The 11,716-nt window shown below is 40.8% G+C and overlaps 1 protein-coding gene across 3 annotated transcripts in view; it reads right to left on the bottom strand.

Annotated features, from left to right (window-relative positions):
- Nucleotides 1–1,707: 1,707 nt before the first annotated feature.
- The window catches only part of LOC139560431 (contactin-associated protein-like 2), a 56,813-nt gene continuing 46,804 nt past the window's right edge, over nt 1,708–11,716 (bottom strand). For all 3 annotated transcript variants that reach the window (XM_071377198.1, XM_071377199.1, XM_071377201.1), the window contains 5 exons: nt 11,522–11,655; nt 10,287–10,380; nt 6,175–6,405; nt 4,899–4,973; nt 1,708–4,570 (listed from right to left, as the gene is read on the bottom strand). In XM_071377198.1, coding sequence (XP_071233299.1) covers nt 4,371–4,570; nt 4,899–4,973; nt 6,175–6,405; nt 10,287–10,380; nt 11,522–11,655 — 734 coding nt within the window. In that variant the 3' untranslated portion in view covers nt 1,708–4,370. The remainder of the gene's footprint in view (nt 4,571–4,898; nt 4,974–6,174; nt 6,406–10,286; nt 10,381–11,521; nt 11,656–11,716) is intronic.

The raw sequence follows: 11,716 nt of genomic DNA, 5'->3' as shown, positions 1-11,716 counted from the left end.
GTCAAGTGTTAAATATATGAAAAATAAAATTCCACGGCTTTAGAATATAACCAGTTACACTACAAATCCCAGCATGCAATGCTCCACTGGCTAAAGTTTGCAATTAGCAAGCCCAGCCAAAGTCTAAATATACATGCCATTCCACATTTATTTGGGGTTGTATTCATGTTATAATGCTCATATAATGCTCAATATATGATCATACCATTGTCACCAATCAACGCATTACACTCAAAATAATTCAATTCAGATGCTGATCTGGTTGACAACACTAGCTAGCTAAATTGGCTAGCTAACCAAACCCATTATTATGGTTAGCTAGTATGCTAGCTAGCACAAAATAATTATTTCCAACAATAATAGCCAAGTTTGTTTGGGGATTTTCTCCCATTCTTCTCTGCATATCCTCTCAAGCTCTGTCAGGTTGGATGGGGAGCGTCACTGCACAGCTATTTTCAAGTCTTTCCAGAGATTTCAGATCGGGTTCAAGTCCGGGCTCTGGCTGGACAACTCAAGGACATTCAGAGACTTGTCCCGAAGCCACTCGTGTGTTGTCCTGTTGGAAGGTGAACTTTCGCCCCAGTTTGAGGTCTTGGTCACTCTGAAGCAGGTTTTCATGAAGGATCTCTCTGTACTTTGCTCCGTTCATCTTTCCCTCGATCCTGACTAGTCTCCTAGTCCCTGCCGCTGAAAAACATCCCCACAGCATGATGCTACCACCCCCATGCTTCATCGTAGGGATGGTATTGGCCAGGTGATGAGTGGTCCCTGGATTTCTCCAGATGTGACGCTTGGCATTCAGGACAAGAGTTCAATCTTGGTTTCATCAGACCAGAGAATCTTGTTTCTCATGGTCTGAGAATCCTTTAGGTGCCTTTTGGCAAACTCCAAGCAGGCTTTCGAGTGCCTTTTACTGAGGAGTGGCTTCCGTCTGACCCCTCTACCATAAAGGCCTGATTGGTGGAGTGCTGCAGAGATGGTTGTCTTTCTAGACGCTTCTTCCATCTCCACAGAGGAACTCTGGAGCTCTGTCAGTGACCATCGGGGTGTTGGTCACCTCCCTGACCAAGGCACTTCTCATCCGATTGCTCAGTTTGGCCAGGCGGCCAGCTCTAGGAAGAGTCTTGGTGTTCCCAAACTTCTTCCATTTAAGAATGATGGAGGCCACTGTGTTCTTGGGGACCTTCAATGCTGCAGAAATGTTTTGGTACCCTTCCCCAGATCTTTGCCTCGACACAATCCTGTCTCGGAGCTCTACAGACTTTACTGGCTTTACTCTGACATGTACTGTCAACAGTGGGACCTTATATAGACGTGTGTACATTTCCAAATCATGTCCAATCAATTGAATTTACCATAGGTGGACTTCAATTAAGTTGTAGAAACACCTCAAGGATGATCAATGGAAACAAGATGCACCTGAGCTCAATTTCAAGTCTGAATACTTATGTAAATAAGGTATTTGTTTTTTATTTTTAATACATTTGCAAACATTTCTAAAAACCTGTTTTTGCTTTGTCATTATGGTGTATTGTGTGTAGATTGATGACGAAAACATTTATTTAATCCATTTTAGAATAAAGCTGCAACACAACAAAATTTAGAAAAAGTGAAGGGGTCTGAATAATTTCTGAATGCACTGTAGGTGTCGGGAGAGGGCGCACGTTCTGATTTGGAGGCATCTGATGAAAAACCAACTACACTCTGTATGGCAAGGCTTGTTTAATGTTTTATATTAAGACAAAATCACATTACATATGCAATCTCAGGCCTGACATACAATACTGAACTAAAATAACACAAAATGAAGTTGTAAAATCTTTCATTTTGGGGAACATGATCTCAAGCCACTGTAAAAGACAATTTCAACAATATATGTTTTTCACACAGAATATCAAAAAGAAAACTGCCATTTAATTATAATTGCAATGAAATAAATGTAAATATATTATAAAAAGACTGTTGCACGTCATCCCTCAGATAAGAAATGTACAAAATATTTCCAAAGAATTCATGTAAAATAAATTGTACTGCTATGTGGTACTGTTTTTAGTTTAATTGTCATGCTGCTAATGAAAAGAAAAATGATAATCAAGCAATGGAATTTGAAATCCGATGCCAATCATTCATTTGACAAAAGTGGTAAACCAACATAACAAAAAAAAATCTCCATAATATCAGTATGCTATATTATGCTTTATTATATCCTATGCTATAATATTATATATTATGAACTGTGACGTGTTAGATATTCTAATGAAATGTAAGATCATGCTTTCTCATAAAATGTTGCTCTACAGTAAATGGATGTCCTCTGATCATTTTGGTTTATAGAATATTAAGGTATATTGTGTTTCAGTTGCAACTTGACTATTAGCACATACAGTGATGAACAACCAATGTTTTGCTAACCCTTAATAACAATAAACCAAAATGTACCATTGTGAGATGTAGACAGAGATTTACATGTTGATTCAAAACAATAGCCTACATGACAAAATAGCAACAACAAAAAATGTGAAGAAATTACCTAATAATAACAGCTTTGCTTATGTGTTCTGTGATGCAATTTAAGGGATTTTATCATCCGATTCAGATTGCTGTGGGCATGTGGGACACTGACATTATATGTAAGGATACATTCTGTTTGCAAAATGCTGTAACAGCCTTCAACAGTAACAGCTAATCATTTTATGTTCATTTGAGAGGTTTTCACTACAGTCTCTCATGCTGTCTACATTCCCCTTAGCTCCCCTAATCCTCCAGTTCTTCTCTTCAGCACACACTGTGTTGTCTGTGTAATGCTACTCTGAATTAATCACAGCAATTCCCAAACCACATGATGTGAATATGAGAATCTTAACATGGGGAAAGGCTGACAGTCTTGTTGGCACTTGTAACAGAAAAACGTTTAATATTGTGGGTTATTCTGACTTACTGGGTGAAAATGGTTATCTTATGACTAAGGAAATAAAATGATTAGACATAAAACATACAACCCCACTGTACTCAAACAAACAAATCAAATAACACCTATAGAACACAGGAGGTTGGTGGCACCTTAATTGGGGAGGACAGTCTCCTGGTAATGGCTCGAGCGGAATTGGAATTGTATCAAATACATCAAACACATGGTGTCCATGTGTTTGGGGACATTCCATTCACTCCGTTTTTGGCCATTATCATGAGCCATTCTCCCCTCAGCAGCCTCCTGTGCTATAGAACTATACACATTGACACCAACAAAGGCATAGAAGTTCAGGCATTAGTTAAGCGTGTGTATAGTGTATCACTGCCCATGGAGCTGAAGTTAAGCCACGTTCTTTCCTTTTCCTTTTAGCCACCATTATAAATACATCCCTATTGGCCATACAGTATTTGTTTTGTTCAATATTCAGGGTACAGTCAGTGTGCCCAGAATGAAATAGTCCAAAACTGAAAGCAGAGTGGCTGAATCTTGAAGGCACATTGGATATTGTCATTACTATAAGTAATATGATGCTTGTTTGTACAATAAACCTTTTCATGACAATATCATAGCAATTCCCTCTCAAAAATCACAATGTCGCCAAATGTGAACCTGTCATATCATGCCAGAAACCAATTTTTCCAAGAAGAGCCATCATCATATGTAGCAAGACCGGGGAAACGGATAAAGCATGCTGAATAATTTGGCACCCTGGAAAATTATCTGCAAGATAAAAGACACATTTGTGAGGAAATACCAGTGCTACTGTGTGGAATGGTGCAATGAAGGGATGCCATAGTCGTGTAGCATGCCATTGTATTCTACACATAATAAGGACTGCAGTGCAATCAAACCAATACATTACAATGCAATACAATCAAATATCAGTGACATAAACCTTAATGTGTTTTTTAATCTGTGCAGGGATATTATTTTCCAGAGCATTTTGTCACTAAGCAACTCACTTGGTACTCATTTGGCAGCAAAGGAACTAGAAGTGTACAGTATGTGCTTGACCCATTAAATGCAGGCATAAACATCTCTACAATCAAAGCTCAAAACATTAAGACATATCATCAACTGTAATGCAAAAAATAAATATAAAAAGTGATATCGTTAAAAAAAATCTCAGTCCAGGTGATGCTGTAGTTGTAATAATGGCTCTATGTGAATGACTGATATCATGTTGCCAAAACTCCTCCAACTCCTCACGCAATGTAAATACATTATAGACAAGCCAGCCAATGTACACATCTAGTCCATGGGGAAATCTTCCTATGCCCCATTTACACATTATTCATTCATCATCCTCATCATCATCAAAGAAAGCCTTGTCCTCACACAGCGAAGTGTGAAGAGCAATGGGCACACCATTGACCAGTACCAAAATGTGAATGTCTGATTAAATGAACCATTCCTTCTTGCTCTCATCAATGGTTTCTGTGAAGGCTGGGTCATTGACAATGATGGCTGCATCGGCACAGTCCGCAGACTCCGCCCCTTTGGCCTCATTGGTGTGGTAGGAGCCCTTGTGACGGAACATATGGCGAATAAGGAACACCAGGGTGCAGAGGATGGTGAAGATGACCACAGCAATGATACCTACAAGTATAAAGGACATTATGAGGTATATAACAATATGTTCTTTTGAAAAATCGATTACTGGATTTGACCCTTTTCTATTTATTTCCCTTTTTTATATATTGAATACTGCATTGTTGAGGAAGAGCTTGCAAGTAAGCATTTCACTGTACTGTTTGCACCTGCTGTATCCTGTGCACGTGAGAAATACACTTTGATAAGGGCTTGTAAGTAAGCATTTCATGGTATTCGGCGCATGTGACAAATAAAATGTAATTTCATTTAATTTGACCTTTAAAAGCCTCAACAACCCTGTATAGTAGGTGAGTTGATTACTGCCCCTATTCACCTCCGATAATTGCAGCGTTCCGATCAACTCCATCCCGGCTAACTCTTTCCTCGTTGAATGGGAATACAGCACCAGCTGAAAAAGGAAACAAAAACGGATCAACCACAAAATAACCAAACAATGCTAAAAAAATGTAAATGCTATGACACATTTTTTACAGAGACAGAATATGTCAATTGTAAACTGGCACACTTTGGGATCTGATTATAAAAAAACAGGACAGGCGATAAATATAGCATGCAGTATATGCACAGTGTGTGAGTCATGGGGGGAAGTAGGCGTGGGCTGAGTCGAGAGGGGCAGTCTGTTCTTTTCATCAGGCATCTCTGTGGGCACTCTAGTCCATTTGAGTGGATTCTGCAGAATATGTGCAAATCTCTCATCACATATCACCGCCCCCAAAATACACATACGCACACACAGTGGAGCAGGGATCATAGATGCCTCTTACAGGGAGCTGATCTGTTGCCTTTGGAGCACTATGCAAGGCTCAGATCAAATGATACAAAGATTCTTCCTCTTATTCTCATGTTTTTCATCCAAAGCTCTCTTAGTAAAAGTCAGAATATCAATAGTGTAACAATCTATAACTAGTCCCATTAGGCCTCGCTGTGGGACAATTGAAATTGTTTATATTAATCCTTACAAAGCAGTACCACTAAAACGATTCATCTGATTTATTGAAACCTCATATGCCTCCATAGGTTAAACATACAAATAGTCACTTAGAGTCCCTGAGGGATAACATTTCATACAGAGCAGACCATTCCCAGAGCAGGCAGGAGATAGATATTGTGTTCCCAGTAATGGAGAGATTAAGAGAAGAGAGGGTGAGTGGCTGGGCAGCAATAGATCTCATGTATCTGGAAAGCTCATTCCTTTGTGTCCAGAGAACACACCCAGGATCAATACACTGACCCAGTGATAACCATCCTGTAGACCTATCCACAGGAGCTAAACAGCACAGCACATGGGTTTAAATGGTTCAATAGCTGAAGAAGAAAAATACCACTATTAAATATCATGCCTTGAAGTTTTAATTAAATGTCAAATCTCTTTGGAGGACTGAGTGGACTGCTGGTGCTGCTAGTTGACCACTGACAATATATCTACTGTAAAGGACTACTTTTAAAATGCAGTATTCAAGATGATGGTATCGAGATGTAAATAAACACAACAATTCAATAGAATAGAATAAAATCCCATGATATGAATAAATGCTTCCATTGGTGGGACAATTAAAGGGGATAGATAGAAACACAGTGATTTACTGTACCTGAGTCCAGGTGCCAGGGGTCATTGGCAGCAGCCATGGGTGAAATGGTGAGAGGAGATGCCCCGCAGTTGGACTCCACTAGAATGCCCTGGGTGGTCACTGGGGCGACGATGCCAGACCTCAGTGCTGCCTTCAGAGGGGCGATGTTGTTGAACTGAACTCTGGACAGACAGCCAACAAACCCTGGGGTGTTGTACTTCTCTATGAGGACTGGGTCAATCTGGCCAGTTTCTGATTAAAACAAAGGAAAAAGAAAAACCATCACAGTACTTCTTGATTAGATAGGAGTTCTTCTTGGAGCTGCTGACTGATGCTGCCTGACCACTTAATACTGGTCTACCACCACGATGCACTACTACTCAGCACAACACTGAAAGCCTCACCAGTTTGATTTATGTTCACTTGAACCTAGTCTCTGGTTGGTGATACTGTATTCTCTGTCCCTAGCTTCCCCCAGACAGGCAACTACTGTAGAGACTCCTACTGCAGATATGTTATACTCCAGGGAAAACAGAGTATCCAATTCTTTTGCAATATGTTATTCTCCAAGGCAGATAAAGAAGAGTAATTTCACGGTTACATGTAAGAAGGATGTTTCATATGCCCCCAAGTTGAAAAGACAAACACATCCTGTTTGGAACATTAGCCATGCATTATCTTTACTTTTCAGAAAACACATTGCAATATCTACAGAAAAATAATTCACCATCTTAGGCCAGTCAGAGAGCTACAGTGACAATGTTTGTTAAAAACAACATAGGCCTACATTGCATGACAAAAAATATAAATATATCTGAAACAAAGAGTTACAACAACAACACAAGGTCAAGGTTTACCATAAGTGTCCCCAACACCTACATATTTACAGTGTAGTTACAGGTAGGTTGTTATTGAAAACACTATGCCACCTCAAGTTTGTCAAATACAGAAGAGTATTACCTGGTTGTCCTGTTGTCCTCCCTGAATGAAGTGGCGCTAACTCTGAGTCTGCCCCCACGGTGCAGCCCCTCAATCCAGAGCAAAAGTCCTTGTCTTATACAGTGCTACCACTGCCTGCTGTATGCTTGTCTATGAGACATGCTTGTCTGTCTGCCTGTATGTTTGTCTGTCTGCCAGGAACATTTAACTCTGTATCTGCCCTGCTGCCTTTCTGCCTGCTAGTAGTCTGTTTATATTCTTGCCAATATGTATACCTGTCTGTCTGTCAGCCTGTCTGTGTATCTGCCAGGGTGTCTATGTGCCTGAAGCCTTGGTTAGCCAGCGAGCCCTGAATGTGAATGCACCCTAAGTGATTCAGCCCAGCTCCTTTCCCTTCCTTCTCTTCTCTTCCTTACAGCCAGACCAGGCAGGGAAAACATGATGATGTCATGGATCAGTGAGCTAATACATTCACAAACGGAACGAGGCTCGGAGAAAACCTGGATGTGAGTAAAGGATTACAGGATGGGGATCAGGACCGGGCCTTTGTGCTCCCTCCATCCCTGAGGATGATGTCAGAGATTGTTGTTAATTTATTAATCGAGTGCAGCAGCAAAGCACTCTGGGAAGTTGTAAGGCTTTACCAGCCAGGCACAATGGGTCATTCTACTGTTCTCAGAACAGGATCAGTGTACTGGTGTCTGACTCCTGCTAACACGGTGCTGCTCCCTCCCTTAGCGATAATCAAACACGCCATGCCATGCGCACATCACTTTATTCTGTTTTCTATTCTACCTTCCTCTATACTGACGATCTGTGTGCTGCAGTGGTGTGGTTCCTGATGGCCCTATGATCCACACTTTTTTACCCTGAGTTTATCTGAGTGGTGTGGGTGTACTATAGTAGGTGTACTATATCAGTCAGCAGTGGCGATTTTAGCCTGTAAATCTTGGTGGGGCACACTCCATTTTTTTTTTAGATGCATGACAGCAAAGCCACTACACAACGCTAAACAATACATTAATTGCACTATAACAATGACAAATGGTGCCCACAAACTGTTAGGGCCTACATAAAGCTGTCCCTATACCTGGCTATCAGTGGAGCCTTATTTGTCAGCGAAACAGTGAATTCAGCCTCATTTACTGCCTTTTTATGTGGCTGACTTGCTTAAACACATATGGTTTCTAGTGACAATTGAGATGTACAAACTATGGCATAAGGGAACGATGAGCGGATAAGAGGAAATCCGTAATTTCGATTAAGATATTAATGAGCGAGCTAAGACGAACATAGTCAATATGACTATTCAGCACTTTTGAAATGTACAACGACATAATTCAGAACATGAGACGTTCTTACATTATTCTCCCTGTACACCAAGTCAGAACCGTAGGATAAATAAATGTGGCATGTAAGCAGACAATGAAAGCTTTTACAATATTTGATGATGACATTTCTCTAAAACAGGCCATAGGCTACATGTGTACCACCAAGTCAGAACAGTTGGCTAAGGTATTATGGGGAAAGGGACCAAATTAGGGTGAGGTTACTAGCAGCTTACTACACAAAATACAGTTAGTATTACTTTCTTAGCTACATATCTCCCTGGCATATTACATAATTTATGCAGCAGCATACAAGACATTTTTGGCCTCTCCGTTGTTGTGCTGTGCTCACTTCAACAGGAGTCCTTCTTGTGGGAAAATTGTGTCATGAAACTTCTCTGGATTTTTGGTTGAATCATGGTTGAATCATGACGTCAGTGATTTTCAGGTCGGAGCTCTCAAAAGAGGCCTAATTTCCCGACTTGGAATTCCGAGTTGGATGACCGTTCAAAGCGTATTTTCCCAGTCGGAGCTCGTTTTATTCCAAGTTCCAAGATTTCCCAGTTCGGAGTTTCCAGTTGTTTTGAATGCAGCAGAAGACATGCTGGATTGTCAGCATGGCCAATGAATTCCCATGGTGTTACGTGTGAATGTTTATCCTTTTAAGCTTGGAAAAGAGAACCTTAAACCCAGACTTGGACCACACACCCTCTCCACCGAATAGCAGACAGGGGAAGAAAAATAGTGGTTGCTTTGCAGAGCTTGCAGTTAGCCACTGATTCCTTCCAAACCACTCATTGTTGAATTTGCGATCTCCAACTTGTAATGTTTATATCCAATGGCCGATGATCACTGATACGTTTTATCTATAATTTCTCTTCATATGACAAAGATTGAAAATTGTTTGCCAGTAGATTGTCGACATAATTCATGAAGATGACTGCTTGTCTGGCTTGCTAGCTAGGATTTTGAAAGTATGTTGTTGACATGATCAGTCCAATCAAAGCTACGGTAGATATAACGTGATTTGACGTAATTTTATCTGTGGCCAATAACCTTGAGCCTTCTTGAATGGGCACTTCTAATGTAAGTCTATGGCAGCACCCAAGGGGGCTTGAACTTTGTAGCTCTCCCTATAGATTTTGCGGCGACGTAGTGTCACCATGAGTGACAGAACACTGAGCCAATCACGGCAGAACTAGAGAAGATTACCAACCCCTACGCTCTATATTTTCGGCTGGCTGCCCCTCCACCACAGAAAGCACTGAGCTAGGCTGAAACACCTGCATTTTGGAGCTGCCTTACTCAAGATAGCAAAAAAGAGACCATGTTCTTATGCAGCTTTTTCTTCTTTTTTTTTTACATTGTTTTCAAACTGATATGTGACACGTATTTATGCCAAAATAACATGCAAAACAGGCACTGCCCCACTTGCCCTAAATGATGGGTCACCACTGTCAGTCAGACAAAGACAAAGGAAAGGCCTAGACAAGGCCTATTGTAACATTGCTCAATATGGGCACTCAGATGGATGTACATGTCTTTGTATCAACAAAGCAAGATTTTTCTGTCAAGGCAACATCACCATTACCAGATATATTGATGCCCTCTTTCCATATATGAATACACCTGGACTAAACAAGATCAATCACTCAGTGATGGATGAGCAACAAAAAATCTGGTTTTGTGTTTTTTCAGAAACACACAGAACCAAAGTCCAGATTTAATCACTCAGGGCCAAATTCAAAGAGATCAATGCAAGTAACTCTGACTTCCGTGTAAATAATACATTGATTCCACGCATGATACACAGCATTCCTTATATTTACACTCCAGTAGGAATACATGGATTATATCTGCACTTACCAAAGACTTTCCCCAGGAATATAGTTTTAACCAGGTTGAACTTGGTGTCAGAGCCAGCCGGCAGAGTGTAGCTGACTGGGGGGTAATGGTCCAACTGGAAAAGAACATCACGATATGGTCACGATATGGTCATGATATATTACAGTCAGTTATAAACCCAACAGCCGGCATTTTTATTTTTGTTAATTACTACCACCTAGTGGTGGATTTTAAACAGCATATGCCTGGAAATCCTAATTGATGCCAGTGTATAATGCATTAGCGAAACCCGAGAAACAAACAGAAATAAACTGTGCTAAAAAGCATAATGCACTATAAACCACTTCCACAGGAAAGGTGGGTCTGGTGTGTTGCAAAGAGCATAATGCAGTCTGAGAGGACACAGAACAAATATGTATTTTGGATTTAATGGTATCAGCAAATCCCTCTCACGAGAAGGGTGTCCTCCCTTCCTGATAGCAGAGCACTAGTGATCTACCTTTGAACTGCTTTATGAAAAGTGCTATATCTATAGTCTATGTAGCTATCAAACTGTATCAAGGCTGTAACGTAACAAAATGTGGAAAAAGTCAAGGGGTCTGAATACTTTCCGAATGCACCGTAGGAGAGGTGCATGCCAGCAGATGAGGAAATTTGGCTAGGATGGAATAAACTATATAGGAAAACCTTCAAAAGAGCAAATGTAAAGTAGGGGTGAAAAAGGCACTACACCCTTAGAAAAAAAACTTGCTATCTAGAACCTAAAAGGGTACTTTGGCTAGCCCCATAGGAGAACCCTTTGAATAACCCCCTTTGGTTCCAAGTAGAACCCTTTTGGGATCCGTGTTGAACCCTTAGCACCCCCAGGGGTACGCGCAATGCTGTCGGGGGTACGCCAAATACAAATGTGATTCACATTTTAAAAAGTTTAATTTAGTCTGAGAGGACTGTTGGATTTAATGACATCAGCAAATCTCTCACTGAGAGTGGTCCCACCCTGGGACTCAAGAGCATTAGAGTCCTACCTTTCAACCGCTTGATGAAAATGAAAATGTTTTTTAGATAAAACTACATCATTGTTGAGATTTTTACCTGCAGCCTAAAGTAGTCTGAGAGGGGAAATACATTTCATAACTTAGGCAAATCCCACTGTGTGATAGATCACCCTTTGTGGTAGTGGAACACTAGGGTCATCCTGGAACTGCAGCTGAAAAGTGCTCCATAGATAGATAAAGCAACGTCCTCATTATTATTACCTGCAGCCGTATGTTCCTCTCCTGCCTGGAGATGTTGATGTGGTGGGGCTGCCCGTTGGCCATGTTGCGCTGGTCCAGGTCGATGGTGAACGGCTCCCTCAGGCCTCCCAGGCTGTAGCGGATCTGAAGTGTTCCTGACAGAGGGAGATGGAATGGCCAGTCAGTCCCAATGTGTCTTAATCATATTCATATAGT

Source organism: Salvelinus alpinus, chromosome 30 (assembly GCF_045679555.1).
Source record: "Salvelinus alpinus chromosome 30, SLU_Salpinus.1, whole genome shotgun sequence".
In the NCBI taxonomy this organism is placed as follows: domain Eukaryota; kingdom Metazoa; phylum Chordata; class Actinopteri; order Salmoniformes; family Salmonidae; genus Salvelinus; species Salvelinus alpinus.
The sequence above is the reverse complement of the archived record's forward strand: the minus strand, read 5'-3'. Positions and strand labels throughout refer to the sequence as shown.